The 19,421-nt window shown below is 42.5% G+C and overlaps 1 protein-coding gene across 1 annotated transcript in view; it reads right to left on the bottom strand.

Moving 5' to 3' along the window:
- The window catches only part of LOC147336298 (NACHT, LRR and PYD domains-containing protein 12-like), a 94,502-nt gene that overhangs the window by 60,872 nt on the left and 14,209 nt on the right, over positions 1-19,421 (bottom strand). Inside the window, exons 5-8 of the mRNA XM_086286168.1 lie at positions 16,277-16,453; positions 7,843-8,019; positions 4,481-4,649; positions 1,952-2,121 (exon numbers count right to left, since the gene is read on the bottom strand). Of these exons, the coding sequence (XP_086142294.1) occupies positions 1,952-2,121; positions 4,481-4,649; positions 7,843-8,019; positions 16,277-16,453 (693 nt within the window). The remainder of the gene's footprint in view (positions 1-1,951; positions 2,122-4,480; positions 4,650-7,842; positions 8,020-16,276; positions 16,454-19,421) is intronic.

Raw genomic sequence — 19,421 nt, 5'->3', positions numbered from 1 at the left:
ATCCACCTGCTGCCTCTGTGGAAGCTCCGCCATAGCCACCACCAAACAACTGACTTATTTTTACATATCGACCAGCATCCGGCCAATCCACCACCTTCCATTGTTTATACCGTTACAAGAAAATAAAAAAACATCATCAGCCCATTAAAAACGAAAAATCACCATCAGTATGCCCGATGGCCAGTCCAGCTATGGTCGTGCCATCAGTTAACCCTTCACGTGGCAGCTGTGACACGCGTGCCCAGGGTTGCCGACCCCTGCTCTAAAGCATCTGATTTGGATTCCTGAGATCAAATATATTTTCCTTTGTGTTTGTTTTCTTCCCATTTGTGGCTTTAATGTAGTGTTACATCCTGTTTGTTTGCTTCCATCTGTATACATGTCCAGATTCACTGTTATGTTTCTATTCTTACATTGCTGTGTGATCACTGTTCCCTCTGCTGACTGATGTGACCTTTTGTATCTCACACTGATACTTGTCATATTTGTATCTGCGCCTAAAAGATAAAAAGTTTTCCATGCTAAAACACAGCTCCACCTCCTGCAGTTCTCCCTCTGAACCACTAGATGTCTCTGTTATCTAAATGAAGACGTGCAGCACAGCAACCACAGCAGCGCTCAGATCACACGTGTCCTGTTATTATGTATAAAAGCATGAAACAGGTGAGACAGGTGGGATCAATATTAATGTTGTGGAAATATATGAAAAAGCAACAGAAGAGTGAAAACATTTCGTGTTTCTAGAAAGATCTTTCAGCTCACAGCTGCTCACAGACTGTATTTACAAGTGACAAACTGCAACTCTACAGTACATCTACAGTATATATCAAATATATTCTGTATTCAAATCTATTGAGTGATGGTTGAATGTCTTTCCAGGTGAGTTTGATCCAGGAGGGTCTGAAGCCAGAGTCAGACAGAGACTGTGCAGAGACTGTAGAAGGACAGAGCAGCAGCAGAGCAGTCCAGATACACTGATGATCCTCTGTCAGATCCAGAGGGACACACAGGGATGATGCTGGACTCTACATTGTGTCTGACAGTGGAGCTGTTCTCAGAGCAGTTCACTCTGCAGCACTGACAGTCATCTGCACTTCTTCTCATTCCTCTGTCAGTCACTGCTGGATGAAGCTCTCCTCTCCACCTCCCAGTAACATGGCCCAGTCAGAGCGTCTCTACACACAAGCTGCTGCTGCTTCAACCTCTCTGGATCATCAGGACACAGCTCCTCCTCTCTCAGCACACACACCGTCCTGTTTACCATCATGGCCTACACCTGCAGAGAGAAGAAGGAAGAGCAGAGGAGATAAACGAGTGTTTCCAGAGACTCTTCATCAGCTGTCAGTCAGTGATGCAGCACATCCAGTATAAAGAGCAGCAGGGACTTCAGTGCTGGGACTGTACTAGGACTCATTGTTGCTTCACTTTTTCTAATCTTTGGATTTTTATTGAAGTTGATGAAAATGTTTTTCCCTCCTAGTTTGAGTTTGGACTTTCATTCATTAGAAGAACCTTGGTGTGTCCACTCTGAGCTCTGTAGGAACCCCAACAACAAGCCCAACAATCCAGATGGACGGTTCCAGCTGTTAACTGGAGGAATTCCATCCAAACATCTGCTCTCACTAAATTCTTCCTCACCTACAGACTGTGTTCTTCACTGCTTTAAACTTGGAAACGAATGCAGTCATTGGTCTGCGTGCTGCTTTGTTCAGAGAGCTGATTGGCTGTTGACAGTGTTTGATCAGAGCGTGTCAGCCGTTACTATGGTGACCATAAAGGTCAGAAACAGGAAGTGTTTGTGTCCAATCCTGAAGCCTGTCACCATTCTCCTCTCACAGCTTCACTGAGAAGCTGCAGCTTTACAGGAAACACTGGATCTTTGTTTCATACTGACTGTGTTTAGTACAATACTGCTGACAGCACCACCCACTCACTCCATCACTCTACTGACCCCAGAGTCTCCAGTCTGTAGTCTGGACTCTGCTGAAGATCAGACAGCTGCTTCACATCTGGATGCTTCAGGTTGTTTCCTTGCAGCTCCAGCTCTCTCAGATGGGAGGGGTTGGACTTCAGTGCTGCTGCCAGATAATCACAGCTGATCTCTGACAAACCACAGTCCATCAATCTGTATAAAGAATGAAAGATGTAAGTTTATTAGACAAAGTGTGAGCTTGAAATCATTCAGTGTTTCATCATCTGTTCAGAGCTGAAGAAGGTTCAGAATGTAGAAGTTTAGAAAATGGAAACTCCAAACAGCTGAAGCCAACAGGAAGCAGCTTCAAACAGGAAACTGTGCAGAGTTTCAGACTATATGTCCTGATGCAGCCAGTTGGATTTTGGAGATTTGAATCTCTGTTCTGTGACTAAGTCCTTGAATCATTTCTTCCAGTTGGTCCAACAAGACAGACTAAGTGTTGGACATGTGTTGTGGCTCCATTAGAGGAGCTTCTAAATGTGATGTGATGGCCCCTCTGGGTCTGTCAGGTCACAGCACTGAAGAGAGCTCAAACTGGGCACACAGTTGTTCCAGTCTGGACCAAAGACTATATACTGGGACTGAGGGACTGCTTTGACTGCACCCACTGGGACTTTTTAAAGGCTCATGTTCTCACTTAGATCATCGATTTCTACTTACATTTCTTTCTGGGAAAAATGGGGATTACTTTGGAAACAGGAAGTATTTTCCCCAATAAGCAGCCCTGGATTAGTAAATCACTCCAACATGTTCTCAGGCAGAAGAAGCTGTCTTGTTATGAGGGAGAGAAGAAAAAGATTGAGGCACAGAAACTTGTTGAAAGAGAGATAAAGCAGCTAAAATCAGGTGTAAAAGTAAAGCAGAGGATGAGCTGAATAAAGGACACTCAAGGCTGGCTTGGAAAGGAATGAAGTCCATGGTGGGGATGCAGAACAAGGAGCAAAGATGAGTGTGATGCTGAATCAGCAGAAGACTTGGACTCATTTGATTCCAGCTTTGATATCATTGATTTCAATGAAGAGCTTTGTGATTGTAGCAAAGGGCTGGTAGCTCTGAGAGTCCCACTGATGAGGTGTTTGTGTGGAAATCTCTTAGTGGGACCAAAGAGAGAAAAAGCCCTGGTCCTGATGCTGTGGGAGGGAAATGATTGAAGTGTGCTGTGAGGAACTGACTGGGAGGTTTTCACACATTTTCCAGTCCTCCTTGGAACAACAGGAAGTTCCCAGCATATGGAAACAAAGGTTAAGTGTCCTATGGCACTCAGTGATGATGGTGCTGTGGCCCCACCACCTCCACCTCTTTGTAAAGGAACTAACTGTCATCTGAAGCTTCAAGTGGAACTAAGACTTCCTCCACTAGGTGGCAGTGTCTGATGAGAAAGTGTTAGTGGAGCTGGCCTGGAGTCAGAAACAGGAAGATGCAGGATTTGGGCTGAAATGGGGAAAAGTGGTTCGCACTAGTGCCTTAAAGCAAGAAGGTTGTAGGTTGAAGCTTGTTGGCCTTTCTGTGGAGGTTGGATGTTCTCCCACAGTCCAATGAAATGCTGCTTAGGTTCATTGGTGCTTCTAAATTGGCTGTAGGTGTGGATGTGAGAGAGTGCTTCTCTGTCTCTCTCTGTTGGCCCTGTGATGGACTGCTCACCTGTGCAGGTGGACCACGCCTCTTGCCCTATGACAGCTAGGGCACAGGCTTCAGCCCTGTGAGCCTAAGCTGAATAAACAGTTAGCAAAAATGATCCATAGCAGTTTGGTAGATAGCTATGACATGCTAATCCCATCCAGCAGCTGTATTCTACCTGTAAGCTGATCCCTGCTGAGCCAAAGCACTTTTTCATATACAAATTACAACCTTTAATAGAAACCTATTGGTCAGCATCTTATTAGCCTGCTGTTAGCTTCATTCCACAGAAAACTGAGAGAAACTAACAGAGTTGATAAAGAATAAAGAGAAATGTGCTGATTTAAAGCCTTTGAAGTGCTTCAGATGATCTCTGTCCACTTCTGTCCACTCATTCATTCATGTAAGCTTTCTAATGCAGCTTTGATCTTCACAGTCTGCTTCATGAAACTCATTCTAACCCTGAATGTCAGAGTGTTCCTCCTTCTCTTTCCCATCATTCATGCTGGCAGTGGAGGGGATTTGGATGTTGGACTGTGTTTTGGATGATGTGTGTATGTTTGTGTTGGACTGCTGTCTGTAAAGCAAACGCACATTTTGCTTTGGATTTCAGTGTCAGACAGACTTTAAGGTGGAATGAAGAGTTGGAGAGTTTCACAGTGAATTATCCAGTGGAGGATTTTTCTTCTTCTTTGAAGGTTTGAAATGTGAACATTGTTCTGCTGCAGTCAATGGACTAAACCAGAGAAGAAGAAAACAGACTTTACCATGAAGATCCTCAGTGTGGATCAGTATAATATCAGCCTGATGTCTGCAGTTTAGTGTCAGCACAACTTTCACATCATATTCATCTCAGCACAACTAAAACATGCTGACTGACCCCAGAGTTTCAAGTCCACATCCTGGACTCTCCAGGAAACCACACAGATGCTTCACGCCTGAATCCTGCAGCTTGTTGTTCCAGCTCAGGTGCAGCTCTCTCAGATGGGAGGGGTTGGACTTCAGTGCTGCTGCCAGATAATCACAGCTGATCTCTGACAAACCACAGACCCACAATCTGTATAAAGAATGAAAGATGTAAGTTTATTAGACAAAGTGTGAGCTTGAAATCATTCAGTGTTTCATCATCTGTTCAGAGCTGAAGAAGGTTCAGAATGTAGAAGTTTAGAAAATGGAAACTCCAAACAGCTGACAGAGTTCATACGCCTTTGTCAGGGTCAAATTCAAGCAAGACCATGTGAAAATTAAAACACATCATCCTAGGTGAACTTAAACACCTTTGTTCCCCTTTTGTTAAGACATAGAAAAGTACACCACACAAAAATACTGCAAAAGGAAACGGTCGCCTTATATACATAGTGTATAAACTCAAAATGCACATTTCACTTCAAATTAAGATTAAGGCTTTGAACAGATCACATAGTTCAGTTCAACATATAAGACTTTAAGAATGCACAAGCATCTACTTAAAATCTATTTAATTTATCATCCATGATATTATTTTGTACAATTCCAATGTATTTTGTTCATCTCCCTTAAATAAACAGGCAGTCTTAAAGTATGAAATATTCATATACAAACACATATAAATGTGTGTACTGTCTCAGTGGCTGATAGTACCCCACAGGCCTCAGTGTGAGCTTGAAGACATTTATAATGTTTAAGTAGTTTAATGTGCAGGTGCTGACGATAAACACATTTTGAATGAAAGCCGGGGAACTTTGGTAGCACAGAAACAAGTGGCTATTCTTTGTGACTATATGGATCACTCACAATACCATTATTTCACACAAAGGCACCAAATTAATACTCAAAAAAGCTGCAGCAATACACACAAATATAAACAGTACTTGGTGACAACTTTGCTTTTAGCCTTTAACCCTTTTTGACTACTTTTGATGTGGCCTCTATATTTTACCTTTAAAAACAGTTTATCTTGCCAATCTGTTATTTTCTCATTTTGACCAACTGTATCAGCACAATTTATCTAAATTCAGACAAAATTTAAAATACAAGTAGAAAGTGATATTTTGACTGTAAAAACCACACACATGTTTAACGAATCATCTTCATAACTTGAAATGCAAATAGAGATTGTACATTTTTAAAAATACGCACACGTTTTGCAAACAACAAAGTTATATGGTACTATTTACCAAAAAATGCAGCCAAGGCTCAGACGTTTTTCATATAATCATTTCAAACTATTTACAGAACAATCAGGTGTCAAACAATAGTTTGTGTCACTCTAACACATATGAGAACAGCACAGGGATAAACCTGCAGGTCTGACAGCAGGTGTGTCACTCAGCGTTTACACTGCAATCTGCCTTTGTTGGCTTTAAGGCAGCAACTGTGACGATCACTAGTAGAACTGACACACAAAACAAAACAACAGCTACACACTAAATACACAAGACAACAAACTAACTTGAGACCAAACACGGTAAACGTCACAAATCTCTCGCGTATCAAAACTCTCTCTCTCTTTCGCTCACTCGCTCTCTCTTGCCGGTCACTCCTAAAACTTCCCCCTTTTGCTAAACAACCAAATGTCATGTTTCCATATCATTTTTGATTGGTCGACATGGTACATTTTCCCACCTATAGGGCTTTGGAGCGTGATGTCACGGGAGATGGGCCATGCCCCCTTCCGCCATGACAGTAGGCCAGCCAAAGGATACCATTTCAGCTATGGATCGTACGTGTTGTGTTGTCGGTTGCAACGTTAGATCACACGATCGTGAAGGCAAGAAGCTGGATAACGGGCTCTCTTTTCATCGTTTTCCGTCCTGGAGGCAACGTGAGGGATCCCATGTATCCGATATTACTAAACAAAGACGTCAGGCTTGGATTGCAGCGGTGAGACGAGGGGATATCGAGTTCTCTGCAATCCCCAGCTTTTTGTTGGTTTGCTCACGGCATTTTCTTTCCGGTGAGTTCTAAATTAATTCATATCACTCTTGAAAGGCTTTTAGTGTTATTTTCAATGTGCTGAGGTCATAGATAATGAGATAAAACATGCTAATGTGTGATGCTGCAGAACCACGTCATGTCGACTGAGTAGCTTATGATTTGGCATTATTGCAGGCAAACCAGCATATGAAATGGATGTAACAAATCCAGACTGGGAACCAACACTGCACATGGGGCATGACGACATACCTGTATCAGACTCGGACCGGCACTCAAGGCGTACGCAACGGAAGTGAAAAAGAGCACCCATCGGAGGTAAACAACCCCCCCCCCCTCTAAAAACATACTAAATTGCTATCACTGTACACTAATCCGCACATAACTTCCAGATGAATCACACACCTGTCATTGGAATATTGGTGTACATTTACCTTATGTCTAATTTTATCTTACAGGCTTTTGTTATGCAGCTGCAGAGTCTGAAGGTGTGCCCCGTGCAGAAGTGATTGATGAAGAGCTGACAGAAGACCAACAGCAAAATCACAATGTCATGGAGGCAGTGGACAGCAGTTGTGTTGGACAAGTGGAGGTTGAGGTACCAGCTGCAAATGTGGATATACTGAAGAAATGTAAACCTTTTAAAATGATGACAGATTACAAACTCTCAGCTGTGTCTGTAATCAAACCTCTGTAACTTTGCTTCACTTCAGCAGCATCAGCTCATGTTCACATGTTGATTCATGGTTTGCTTCAGTTTTTGATGGACTGCAGAATATTTTGAAGGTTATCTGCTATAAAAAGCCAGAACAGGAAAATCTGCTTCATGTGTTTCTGTTTGATCCTCAGTGACTTTGACACAAAGGCCTCTGCTGTGATGATCACACCTCTGATCAAGTCTCACAGTGTCAGCTTTGTTTTTATACATATGGATATGTGCTGATAAATGATCAGAGTTATAATATTTCCCACTGTCTGCTGTGTGCCGTGACCTTTGACCTGCTAAAGACAGTCAGCTGTGGATTATTCATTGTTGTGTCTGATACTTAGAACTGTGAGGAAGAACACTACACAGTTAATCAGGGTCCCCTCTCTCTGAATCAGGAAAGCTGGGCAGGCCGCGTGTGGGCCGCGGGCCATACGTTGAGTCTCACTGTTTGAAATGTGAACATTGTTCTGCTGCAGTCAATGGACTAAACCAGAGAAGAAGAAAACAGACTTTACCATGAAGATCCTCAGTGTGGATCAGTATAATATCAGCCTGATGTCTGCAGTTTAGTGTCAGCACAACTTTCACATCATATTCATCTCAGCACAACTAAAACATGCTCACTGACCTCAGAGTTTCAAGTCCACATCCTGGACTCTCCAGGAAACCACACAGATGCTTCACTCCTGAATCCTGCAGGTTGTAGTTCCAGCTCAGGTTCAGCTCTCTCAGATGGGAGGGGTTGGACTTCAGTGCTGCTGCCAGATAATCACAGCTGATCTCTGACAAACCACAGAGACTCAATCTGTATAAAGAATGAAAGATGTAAGTTTATTAGACAAAGTGTGAGCTTGAAATCATTCAGTGTTTCATCATCTGTTCAGAGCTGAAGAAGGTTCAGAATGTAGAAGTTTAGAAAATGGAAACTCCAAACAGCTGAAGCCAACAGGAAGCAGCTTCAAACAAACACAACAAGAGAAAAAACTCTGAATGTTTCACATTAAAGTCGTACATTTCTCATAAAAACAGGACAAAGACTTGAAAAAGTCGTGTTTTTCCTTCCAGGAACCACAAGGCTTCACTTTTAAAGGTGAAGTGTGAAAGAAATGGACATATTTGAAGTCCAACACCTTTTTCCAGTCACATTATTAAAGCAGACAAACTACAAGCTCATTTTCATTCCAACAAGTCATCTTCTGACCTGGACTAACAACACTGGTCTCTATGTGCAGCTGGCTGTGAGACCAGTGCTCAGGGAGCGTCTACAAAGTGCAACACTGAAAGAACATCACACACTAGCTTTGTCCCAAAACGTCGGCTGCATCCTTCGGAGGACCCGGTATTCGCGGCCTACATGGGCCGGGTCCTTCAAAGACCGAAAAGGCTGGAAGTGCGAGGCTGTGAAATGGGACGGTCTAGCCTTCAGATTTGTGTCACCGCTGTGTTGGTGGAGTTAAATAAACTCGGCCGTCTGCTCCTTGCTATCTAAAATATAACAGGACACTGGCGTAAACTCTCGACCGTCTCACACTTCTGTTTAATCAGTTTCCTGTTTAACGTTTATTCAGCTGTGTGAAAATCCCGGAGGAACTTTGATCTCAGCCAAACCGATTTACTCCGGAACAAATAAAACACAGAAAAAAGGCAAACAATTACATTTTTAAGTTATCCGAGTGACTTATATATCGTGTTTCACCTGAGTAGCGAAAGAGCGGGGTCTGAAAACGATGAAGCCGGGCGTCCGCTGCTCTCGCCGGCTGGAGTGACCATTGAACCCCCCGGCTTGCTAGCGAGCGGGTGGGTAACAGACGTCTCCGAAAACGTCGGCACACTTTTGCAAATATGTGATGTCTTGATAAACCAAGCAGATATTTGAAGTTTACACAGCTACTTTCTCGCCTGAAAATATGTTAAAAGTTTATTTTGTGACCCAGAAAGATTAATAAGAGTAATTTGAAAACTTAGTAGCTGCCGCCATTGTTGGCAGCTGAAATTTGGCTGGGATATGAATTCTGGGATATGGTGGGCCACGAAGGACACACCCGACGAATCCTTCAAATTCGGGGAAATGAAGGACGCATTTGTCGGGCACATTTGAAGGAGTCGACAAATACGGACAGCCTTCATCGCCTGGCTGTGACGTAATCGGCCTTCAAATGCAGCCTCTGGAGGATGCAGCCGACGTTTTGGGACACAGCTACTAATTTGCTTCCATCATCCAACCTGAAGAGGAAACAGAGACGCCTCCCCTTCAAAGTAAAAGCTGCTCCTTTTGGACACAGTATCAAAGAAAGTCTACAGTATAACATAGAAAAGACAGAACAAAGTTTTGGTTGTTTTTAAATTGTGCAGAAATGAAACTACACTAAGCTCAATTATGTGACAGACATTTCATCCCATGTCAGTTTGGCCTCATCCTGGGCCGGATTATCCAGCACACACTCTGACCACAGGTCCATGTTGAGCAGGATGAGCTGCTGGCTAATCTGGAGGCTGTAGCAGCAGCTCACAGTCACAGTGGGTTTCCACTCATGAAAAAGCTCTGGCTGCTTCATTTCTCATCTCATATCAGAGACTTTAATGCTTCACTGAAGCTGTACTGTGATGCTTCCATATCCCAGTGAGGCCTCCATAATGATTTCAGCTGTTCTGTACACACACTGTGTGCCCTGTATGGCTCAAAGTCTCTGCAGCCTGTTTTTATCTGCTATCATCAGATCTTCATCATCCTCATTCACATCCCTCACACACTCTACAGCCTCATCAGCACTGACTTCATCTTCACTGACTGATGGAGCACAACATGAACCTGTGGAGGCTGAAACACTGTCCTGTCAAACATCTCCCCGTCACCACTCCACTTCTGTCAGCCTTTAAATGAACCCTGCTCAAGTCTGTCACTTCTGTTTGGAGCCAAACGAGGTTAAAGATTACGCCACTACATTCTTGTCTAGAAAATATTAAAGTGTATTTGGTGACACACAAAAAAGGGTAAAAGTATAGTTTGGGTCCACACATGTCCAAACCCTGGTGTGTAGGCCTACTTAGTATTGAGAAAAGCCCACTAAAAGAACGCCCACCAGACCAAAGCAATGGTTTTGACTTGATCAGCATTAACCCCGCCCCCTGACTTTGATGGGTGAAGCTGACAAATAAAATGTATTTATGAACAGCGATGCAGGGCCAGGAGTAGCAACGTGAATTAAATAAATACATCATTAAATAATTCATTAAATGTGTCAGTAAAATAATTAAAATAGAAAACAAACCAACAAAATATGTAATTAACTAATTTGAATTGTACATAAATACTTAATGAATTATTTTAAATGAAATTAACCGATAATTCATTGTGATTTTGTTTTGTGTTTTGATGAGCTAATAATCAGCTCTCTTTTTCTCATTGTTGTTCTAAGCCGCTTATCCAAAGGTAAGGCACTACCTGTTGAATTATTTCCAAAGTGTGCCAAATTGGACATTACAAATTAAAGTCTACTCACTGAAATTACTGGGGAATGTCTGCTTTGATTTTGATGAGAATCTCATGACAGTACTGAGGATTTAATGCAGTTGGACTGCTAAAAATGATTGAATGCGGTTGGACCGCTAAAGGATTTAATACGGTTGGACCGTGGAAAGCAGTTGGACTGCTGAGTGATTTTAGTATATTAGGGAATTTGGTTATTGTTTGGGGTGGAGCCCGTATTGGTTATAAGGTTGGACCTGCTTCAGTCTTACACTTTTTTGGCTGTTTTACTGTTGTTCCAAAGTATTATAAATTATTCAAGAACGTCAGTTGGACTGATAGGAAGCGCAGTGCTCAGAGGTAACGCTTGCCAATGCCAAGGACGCTTAGGCATTGTCCTCGAAGAGGGATAGTCAGTTGGTCACTGTGGAGCTTGGGGCACTCCAGAATAACTAGGAGTTAGAGTCTCCTTACCGTTTGGAACGGTAGTCTGCGCTTTTTTGGCCAGCAGAAGTTGGACTTCGGGCGTGTAACTTTAACTTAAAACTTCGGGGTAAGCCTTGGCTGTGAAATGCCAAAAATAGAGCTTCAGGCAAAGTTTGGGTTGGTTGACGCTTTTAAATTGAGTTAGGGATTTTAGAGATGAGGCCAGAAACTGTTGGACAGATACTGGTTAATTGATCACAAAAAAGTTGGACTTTATCGATTGGACCGTTAACTTAAATTTGTCGAAATTGTTTAGGCGCTAAAGCTGACAGATGTGACAGTGGTTGTAAATATAAGACGTCTTTGTAATATAAAATAAGAGATCTCTGTGTGAAAGGAGTCTGAGGCAGTGCTGGAGCTATTTTTAGACTGTGTGTGTGTGAGTGTGAAAATGCAAATTAGTCAGCAGTGAACTGTTTAAACCACAGTTGGTTTTACAAATACTGCTGCAAACATTGTTGAGTGTGTGTTTAAGACGCCATTTATGTTCATTAGAGGGCTATAAATAAAGTTTTGAGTTGCCGTAGTGGATGTATAGTAATTGACTGAGTTTTGATATATAAATATAGTGAGTGCACTGTATATATTTAAGACTAACATATTACTTTTAGGAGTAACCTCTCATCAGCAATACATGCTGGTGTGTTTTATTTTTTCTATTCTATGTGTGTGCTGTGAGAATTAATAGAGGTTTCAATTGTTTTCTTTGACTTGCTCTTTCTGATTATGAAAGGCATGTCTGAAATACTCTTAGGAAAGCGTGTTGTGAGTATATTCCTCAACTCTTGTCACAGTTTAAGTGTGTGAATGCTGTGAGTAGCAGGCTTTGAGTGATTGGGTGTGATTTGTACAAAATAATAAATAATAATAACACTATGAAAGTTGATAGTAGAGTGAGTGCAGAAGTGGAAGTGTGAGAGAAAAGGCGGTGTGTGTGTGAGACGATCTGACAAACGCAAAGAATTTAGTATATTTAGAAGTGTGTGCGTGAAATAAGGGTGAATTGTTTTAGATCAAGACTTAGTAAAACAAGAGTTTTATTAGCCTGTAAAAAAAACAAAACAGGAGAGATAGAAACAGAAAATATGGTTCTGAGCAGCTGCAAGGTTGACAGGAAATGGTGTGTGTGACAGGAACTTTGCATGCCCATAAAAGGAACTGACTGTGACAAGTGAGCACACAGAGAGAGAAACATACGAGTTAAACTCCAGGCAGATGAAGCAAATGGAGGTTTTAAGAAAAGAAATGAAAAGGATATTAATTGTATGCTTTAGTGTGTCAATACAGGTGGACTTCTTTCAACCTAGAATCTTGAGTACAAAACCATTGATTAACAGAATTGGGAGGAAAACAGGCCAGATTTTGGCTTAAAATTTTACAGCTTGACCTCCCACTTGTCCCGATCCTGAGAAGAAGCTCATAGGACAGTTAATCTCCTGATGAAGACCGACAGAACATCGTGGACTTCAAGAATTAACAGCAGGCAAAAGACAGTGCAACTGAAACTACACTGACGATACCAGCAGCAGCATGGAAGAAAAGCACGTGATGGAAAATGCACGGTGAACTGCAGGCTGGTAAGAACAGTGTGACATAACTGTTTAAAGACACTGAATGGGATATTTTGCCAGGCTGGGATTTAATCTAAAAGGAAAATACTGAAAAGAGCAACGGAGAAGAAACAGAGAAGAAACAGACTGTGTTTGCTGGGGATCACAAGACAACAAAGGACACTAAGAGAAGGGCACAGGGGCCAGTGGGAAGGTGAAGCCCAGACGAGTTCGACTGCGAGAATAGAGGGTACAATTGGGTTGAAATTGAAGCCGGAACTCAGGATGGTTTAGGGATGTCCACGTCACAAACAAAGAGGTAAACAAAAAGAAGGTAAAATAAAGAGAGAAAATAACTGACAATTACATTAATGAATAGAAGACACACATACAGATATTACATAGATTTATTTTTAGGATAAAGGGGAGAGCTTATACGTAGAAATGACTTTTTATACATATTGCATTTTGTGCCTTTAAGGGAGTTGTGGCTCAATTCGTCTCTTGTGGGTCACGAGCCTTTGGCTAGCGCTATGATTAGCCAATCTACTGTGAGGATGATATGAGTTATTGAAGGATTGCACACGCTTACAGACATATAGAGTCCATAAACACACATGACAGTATTGATTCCAGGCAAAAGGCCTCAAATTAATTTAGCGTTTAACTGAACTTGAGCTGGCCCTGTAACAAGTGACAGAAAAGAGGAACTGAATAGGAGTTTCTTGCTTTAGAGAAGGACCAAAGGAAGGAAAGCATATATTTTGGTTAAGTCTGATAAACTAGAATGAGAAGGTATTGTTACATCAAAGGAGCAAGATGAAATAAAAAGGCTGTACCAAAAACAGGCTATAACATAGGAAATGTGAGTTTTAAAATGAAGTTAGTGTTAACACACAGGAGTTGTTTCAAGGCAGCGTTTAGCTGTGATAAAATGTATGCAGGAGTAATTGCTTATATGTTTAAACTTAATTGATTAAAGTGGTTGTTTTTTTTTTGGATCTTTTAGTAGAATAGGCGCTTATAATGATTTTCTTGTGAAAGGAGATTCTAGGTCAGAGTGGAGGCCTTGCAGCAGCGAGACTTCTGTGTACAGGATGTTGATGATTAGATAAGGCAAGCGACAGGAAACGCATGCAGGGACGTGAAAGCAGCGTTTTAAGAGTTTTAAAATGATGAGTAACGTTGAAGAATATATATAAATACAAGTCAATAAGTCAAGAAGATAATTAGGATCAGGCTTTTGATTAAAGAGTCCCAAAGATGATAAGTTAGGGAGGTGCAGGAAAAGGTGTTTGGTTTGCTTTACACAAGATCTCGGCGACCACAGGGGGGTGAGGATCCTGGAGGCCCGAGGCATGATGGACCACAAGAGAGGGACGCAGAAAAAACCTAATCTTACGCATGGAGTGTTCTCGAGGGGGAGCTGGTGTTTATTACTGGGCCACTTAGATGACATGAGGTTGTCTGATTTGCTGAGCCAGAGGACGGCTAGAGAGGGTCAGAGCGGGAGTGGTGACCCCGATGTCCATGATGCCATGGATGGACATGGAAGCAGCTGAGTGGGCCGAGGAGTGACCCCACACAATGTATTGTGACCTCTGGTGTTCCAGAGGTCGAGAGAGGGAGTATTGAGATTGGAGAAATATTTTGCTGCTATTGTTAAAGGCTCATGTTCTCACTTAGATCATTGATTTCTACTTACATTTCTTTCTGGGAAAAATGGGGATTACTTTGGAAACAGGAAGTATTTTCCCCAATAAGCAGCCCTGGATTAGTAAATCACTCCAACATGTTCTCAGGCAGAAGAAGCTGTCTTGTTATGAGGGAGAGAAGAAAAAGATTGAGGCACAGAAACTTGTTGAAAGAGAGATAAAGCAGCTAAAATCAGGTGTAAAAGTAAAGCAGAGGATGAGCTGAATAAAGGACACTCAAGGCTGGCTTGGAAAGGAATGAAGTCCATGGTGGGGATGCAGAACAAGGAGCAAAGATGAATGTGATGCTGAATCAGCAGAAGACTTGGACTCATTGGATTCCAGCTTTGATATCATTGATTTCAATGAAGAGCTTTGTGATTGTAGCAAAGGGCTGGTAGCTCTGAGAGTCCCACTGATGAGGTGTTTGTGTGGAAATCTCTTAGTGGGACCAAAGAGAGAAAAAGCCCTGGTCCTGATGCTGTGGGAGGGAAATGATTGAAGTGTGCTGTGAGGAACTGACTGGGAGATCTTCACACATTTTCCAGTCCTCCTTGGAACAACAGGAAGTTCCCAGCATATGGAAACAAAGGTTAAGTGTCCTATGGCACTCAGTGATGATGGTGCTGTGGCCCCACCACCTCCACCTCTTTGTAAAGGAACTAACTGTCATCTGAAGCTTCAAATGGAACTAAGACTTCCTCCACTAGGTGGCAGTGTCTGATGAGAAAGTGTTAGTGGAGCTGGCCTGGAGTCAGAAACAGGAAGATGCAGGATTTGGGCTGAAATGGGGAAAAGTGGTTCGCACTAGTGCCTTAAAGCAAGAAGGTTGTAGGTTGAAGCTTGTTGGCCTTTCTGTGGAGGTTGGATGTTCTCCCACAGTCCAATGAAATGCTGCTTAGGTTCATTGGTGCTTCTAAATTGGCTGTAGGTGTGGATGTGAGAGAGTGCTTCTCTGTCTCTCTCTGTTGGCCCTGTGATGGACTGCTCACCTGTGCAGGTGGACCACGCCTCTTGCCCTATGACAGCTAGGGCACAGGCTGCAGCCCTGTGAGCCTAAGCTGAATAAACAGTTAGCAAAAATGATCCATAGATGGCCTGAAATCCCCCAGTTAGCAGTTTGGTAGATAGCTATGACATGCTAATCCCATCCAGCAGCTGTACCTGTAAGCTGATCCCTGCTGAGCCAAAGCACTTTTTCATATACAAATTACAACCTTTAATAGAAACCTATTGGTCAGCATCTTATTAGCCTGCTGTTAGCTTCATTCCACAGAAAACTGAGAGAAACTAACAGAGTTGATAAAGAATAAAGAGAAATGTGCTGATTTAAAGCCTTTGAAGTGCTTCAGATGATCTCTGTCCACTTCTGTCCACTCATTCATTCATGTAAGCTTTCTAATGCAGCTTTGATCTTCACAGTCTGCTTCATGAAACTCATTCTAACCCTGAATGTCAGAGTGTTCCTCCTTCTCTTTCCCATCATTCATGCTGGCAGTGGAGGAGATTTGGATGTTGGACTGTGTTTTGGATGATGTGTGTATGTTTGTGTTGGACTGCTGTCTGTAAAGCAAACGCACATTTTGCTTTGGATTTCAGTGTCAGACAGACTTTAAGGTGGAATGAAGAGTTGGAGAGTTTCACAGTGAATTATCCAGTGGAGGATTTTTCTTCTTCTTTGAAGGTTTGAAATGTGAACATTGTTCTGCTGCAGTCAATGGACTAAACCAGAGAAGAAGAAAACAGACTTTACCATGAAGATCCTCAGTGTGGATCAGTATAATATCAGCCTGATGTCTGCAGTTTAGTGTCAGCACAACTTTCACATCATATTCATCTCAGCACAACTAAAACATGCTGACTGACCCCAGAGTTTCAAGTCCACATCCTGGACTCTCCAGGAAACCACACAGATGCTTCACTCCTGAATCCTGCAGCTTGTTGTTCCTGCTCAGGTCCAGCTCTCTCAGATGGGAGGGGTTGGACTTCAGTGCTGCTGCCAGATAATCACAGCTGATCTCTGACAAACCACAGTCCCCCAATCTGTATAAAGAATGAAAGATGTAAGTTTATTAGACAAAGTGTGAGCTTGAAATCATTCAGTGTTTCATCATCTGTTCAGAGCTGAAGAAGGTTCAGAATGTAGAAGTTTAGAAAATGGAAACTCCAAACAGCTGAAGCCAACAGGAAGCAGCTTCAAACAAACACAACAAGAGAAAAAACTCTGAATGTTTCACATTAAAGTCGTACATTTCTCACAAAGCTCAATTATGTGACAGACATTTCATCCCATGTCAGTTTGGCCTCATCCTGGGCCGGATTATCCAGCACACACTCTGACCACAGGCCCAGGGGCCACGCACAGCTGGGCTCCATCCAAGAGACAGCAAACAAACCAACACAATAATAAAAAGCACCATGTGATCTTCTTACATCTTCAAGACAAACATAGTAAAAACATGAGCATATTTGTTTCCTGATAAAATGATGTGACAGGTAGAACAGAGTAAAGTGGTGGTGTTACTGTTAAGTCTAATTGTTGAATGTTGCCATTGTGTTTCTTAAATTTGTACAGTCTTAGTTTAAGCAGTAGGATCAAAGCCATTCCTTTGATCCTGACCACCTCTCCAACCACTCTGTGCTGGGGGAGGTTTTATTGTAGATACATCCTATCTGGAAGATCTGTTTCTTTTGATGTAAGCTTCCTGGGTTTATGACCCTTTGGTCAGCAGGAGGTAACACACACACACACACACACACACACACACACACACACACACACACACACACACACACACACACACACACACACTTACATACAGTGCCTTGTCTATGTAACCAAAGGGGGGTTGCAAGGGGAGGTGCTTTGTAAACTATTGTTTGAAGATTGTCAATAAAAGGCAGCGAGAGGAGGCCACCATTGGGGTCATTGTCGTGCTGGACACAGACGAGGCCTCCCTTGCGCAAGTAATGGATCGATCGACTGTCTTGTTTTCTTCATGATGAATAAGTCTCTAGAATTAGCGGGGTTTGTGGAAACACAGACCCAACATTTATTTGGTCCTTCGGAGCCGGAGCCTAACACATTGCATCCACCGAGGAGAGGGAGAGGACGCCACCGCAACGTCTGGGATGATTGACGTAAAGCCCTGGTGTTTTTGGCTTGCCACCAGGCCGGGAAGTTTGCTCCTGACCTCCCCTCGGGATGGATGACGATTGACGGGATCCAGAGGCTCTTCCCATGAACGTAAACAAACAGTGAGTACAGAAGGCCTTAGAGAGCGGCTACGGGCTGTGCGTTAAACGTGAGTCCGGGAGCGCGCTAGCCGCGTGAGAGAGACGCAGGCTTCTCCGCCATTTGGGGCGTAGAGAGTTCTCCGCCATTTGGGGCGTGGAGATAACCTAGGTTCGGCGTCTCCGCCGTGAAGGAGTCCGGAATCTCCGCCATTTGGGGCGTTAGAGAGTGTCCGAAGGTTGAATTCTCCGCCATATGGGGCGTTTGAGAGTTTTCAACAGAGAGCGCTAGCTGTGCGTGCAGACGCAAGCGATAGGCCTATGTTGTGTGTGTGTGCGGGCCAGACGTGGTCTGCGTGAGTGTGGCTGATTGTTAATGGAGAATAAAATGTGTAAGTCTGCTTTAGAAGGAGATTTAAAATTTATGGAGAAATTTTTACCAGGCAGTACGCAGTATGTAGGTTGTTGGCGTAAGAAATGTGGATTTGAAGGGACATTAGTGGAAGTTCAGTGTAAAATGCTGGTAGAAAGAATAGCTGTAAGTGTAGCTGGTAAAACAGGTAAAGCGAAGCAGAGGAAGGAATTGCAGTTAGCAATTGCTAAGTTGTGGCTGGAGCAGGTTCAGAAGAGGAGAGAAGCAAGAATGTTAGCAGAAAGTAGAGCCAGAGAAGAGCGTGAGAGAGCAGAGGCTGAGTATGGAGAGACATTGGGAGAAGCATTGAGTCCAAGACAGACTGGGCAGGGTAGGAAACAGAAAGTAAAGTTAGTGAACACAAACGTTACAACTACATATCCATCCCTGACACAAAACAAACAAACAAACAAAAAAAAACATATGGTGTTTCTGTCCCAGAGTGTGAAGATGAAGAAAGTTTTTCTCCTGATCCAGTCCGTGAGTGTGTCTGACGTCATGGTGTGTGTGAAAGGTATCCAGCTGGGGCAGACGTGATTCTGCAGGTCACCTGCCCAGTGGACAAAAAGAAATAAAATAGTTGTGTGGATGAATGATAGCACGAAGAGTGTTTGGTGTTTCTAAGTCTGAAACAGCTGTAATGCTATTTTCTGTTTTGGAGAAAAGTACAGTTAAAGAAAAAAAAACAGAGAGAGATGTGTGTTGTTTTAAGCAGTGATGAGAATAATGAAAGTGTGATGAGAGAAGAACACAAAAACATACTGAAAATGCATTAACTATACTAACCCTACATGCATTTACACATAAATGATACTCATGAAGACCAGACAGCATCTTAAGCATGAGATTCTGTTTGTCATCTTGTCCAAGTCACTAGTAAGATGAAAGTGATACATAGACTAGTGGACTGAATATTATAGGAGGACAGATGGTTGCATCATAGATGAGAGGTCTTAAATGAGTGAGCTGAGTGAGCTGATTGTGAGTTTCTGGTGTGTGAAGAAGTTTTACCATGGCACACATTTAGTTACATGAGAACTAAAACTTATTATGTGCTAAGACAACAGGGTTATGCTGTATGTTGTGTGTATGGCTGATTGGATGAATGTTTGAGATTAAACTGGCTGTTTGATTTGTCTTTTGTTATTTAAGTTGAGCCTGCCAATTGGGTTGTGACGATTTATCCCCCTGGCATGAAGAACACGTGTCATGACTTAAACAAGGCCTTTCTTTCCTTTGATTTCCTTTATTTTCTTTCTTTTATTTTGTTACTTTCATGGTGCACTGAAAGTTTTGTTTGATGATCTCTGTTTGAGCACGATCAGAATCGAAGCGTCGTCGAGAAAACTGTTGCAAAGTGAGCTT

The sequence above is a fragment of the Aulonocara sp. 'chitande type north' Nkhata Bay genome, linkage group LG3 (genome assembly GCF_057382095.1).
Source record: "Aulonocara sp. 'chitande type north' Nkhata Bay isolate Kocher_YH1m ecotype deep benthic linkage group LG3, A_spYH_male_GT1.1, whole genome shotgun sequence".
Lineage (NCBI taxonomy): Eukaryota > Metazoa > Chordata > Actinopteri > Cichliformes > Cichlidae > Aulonocara > Aulonocara sp. 'chitande type north' Nkhata Bay.
The sequence above is the reverse complement of the archived record's forward strand: the minus strand, read 5'-3'. Positions and strand labels throughout refer to the sequence as shown.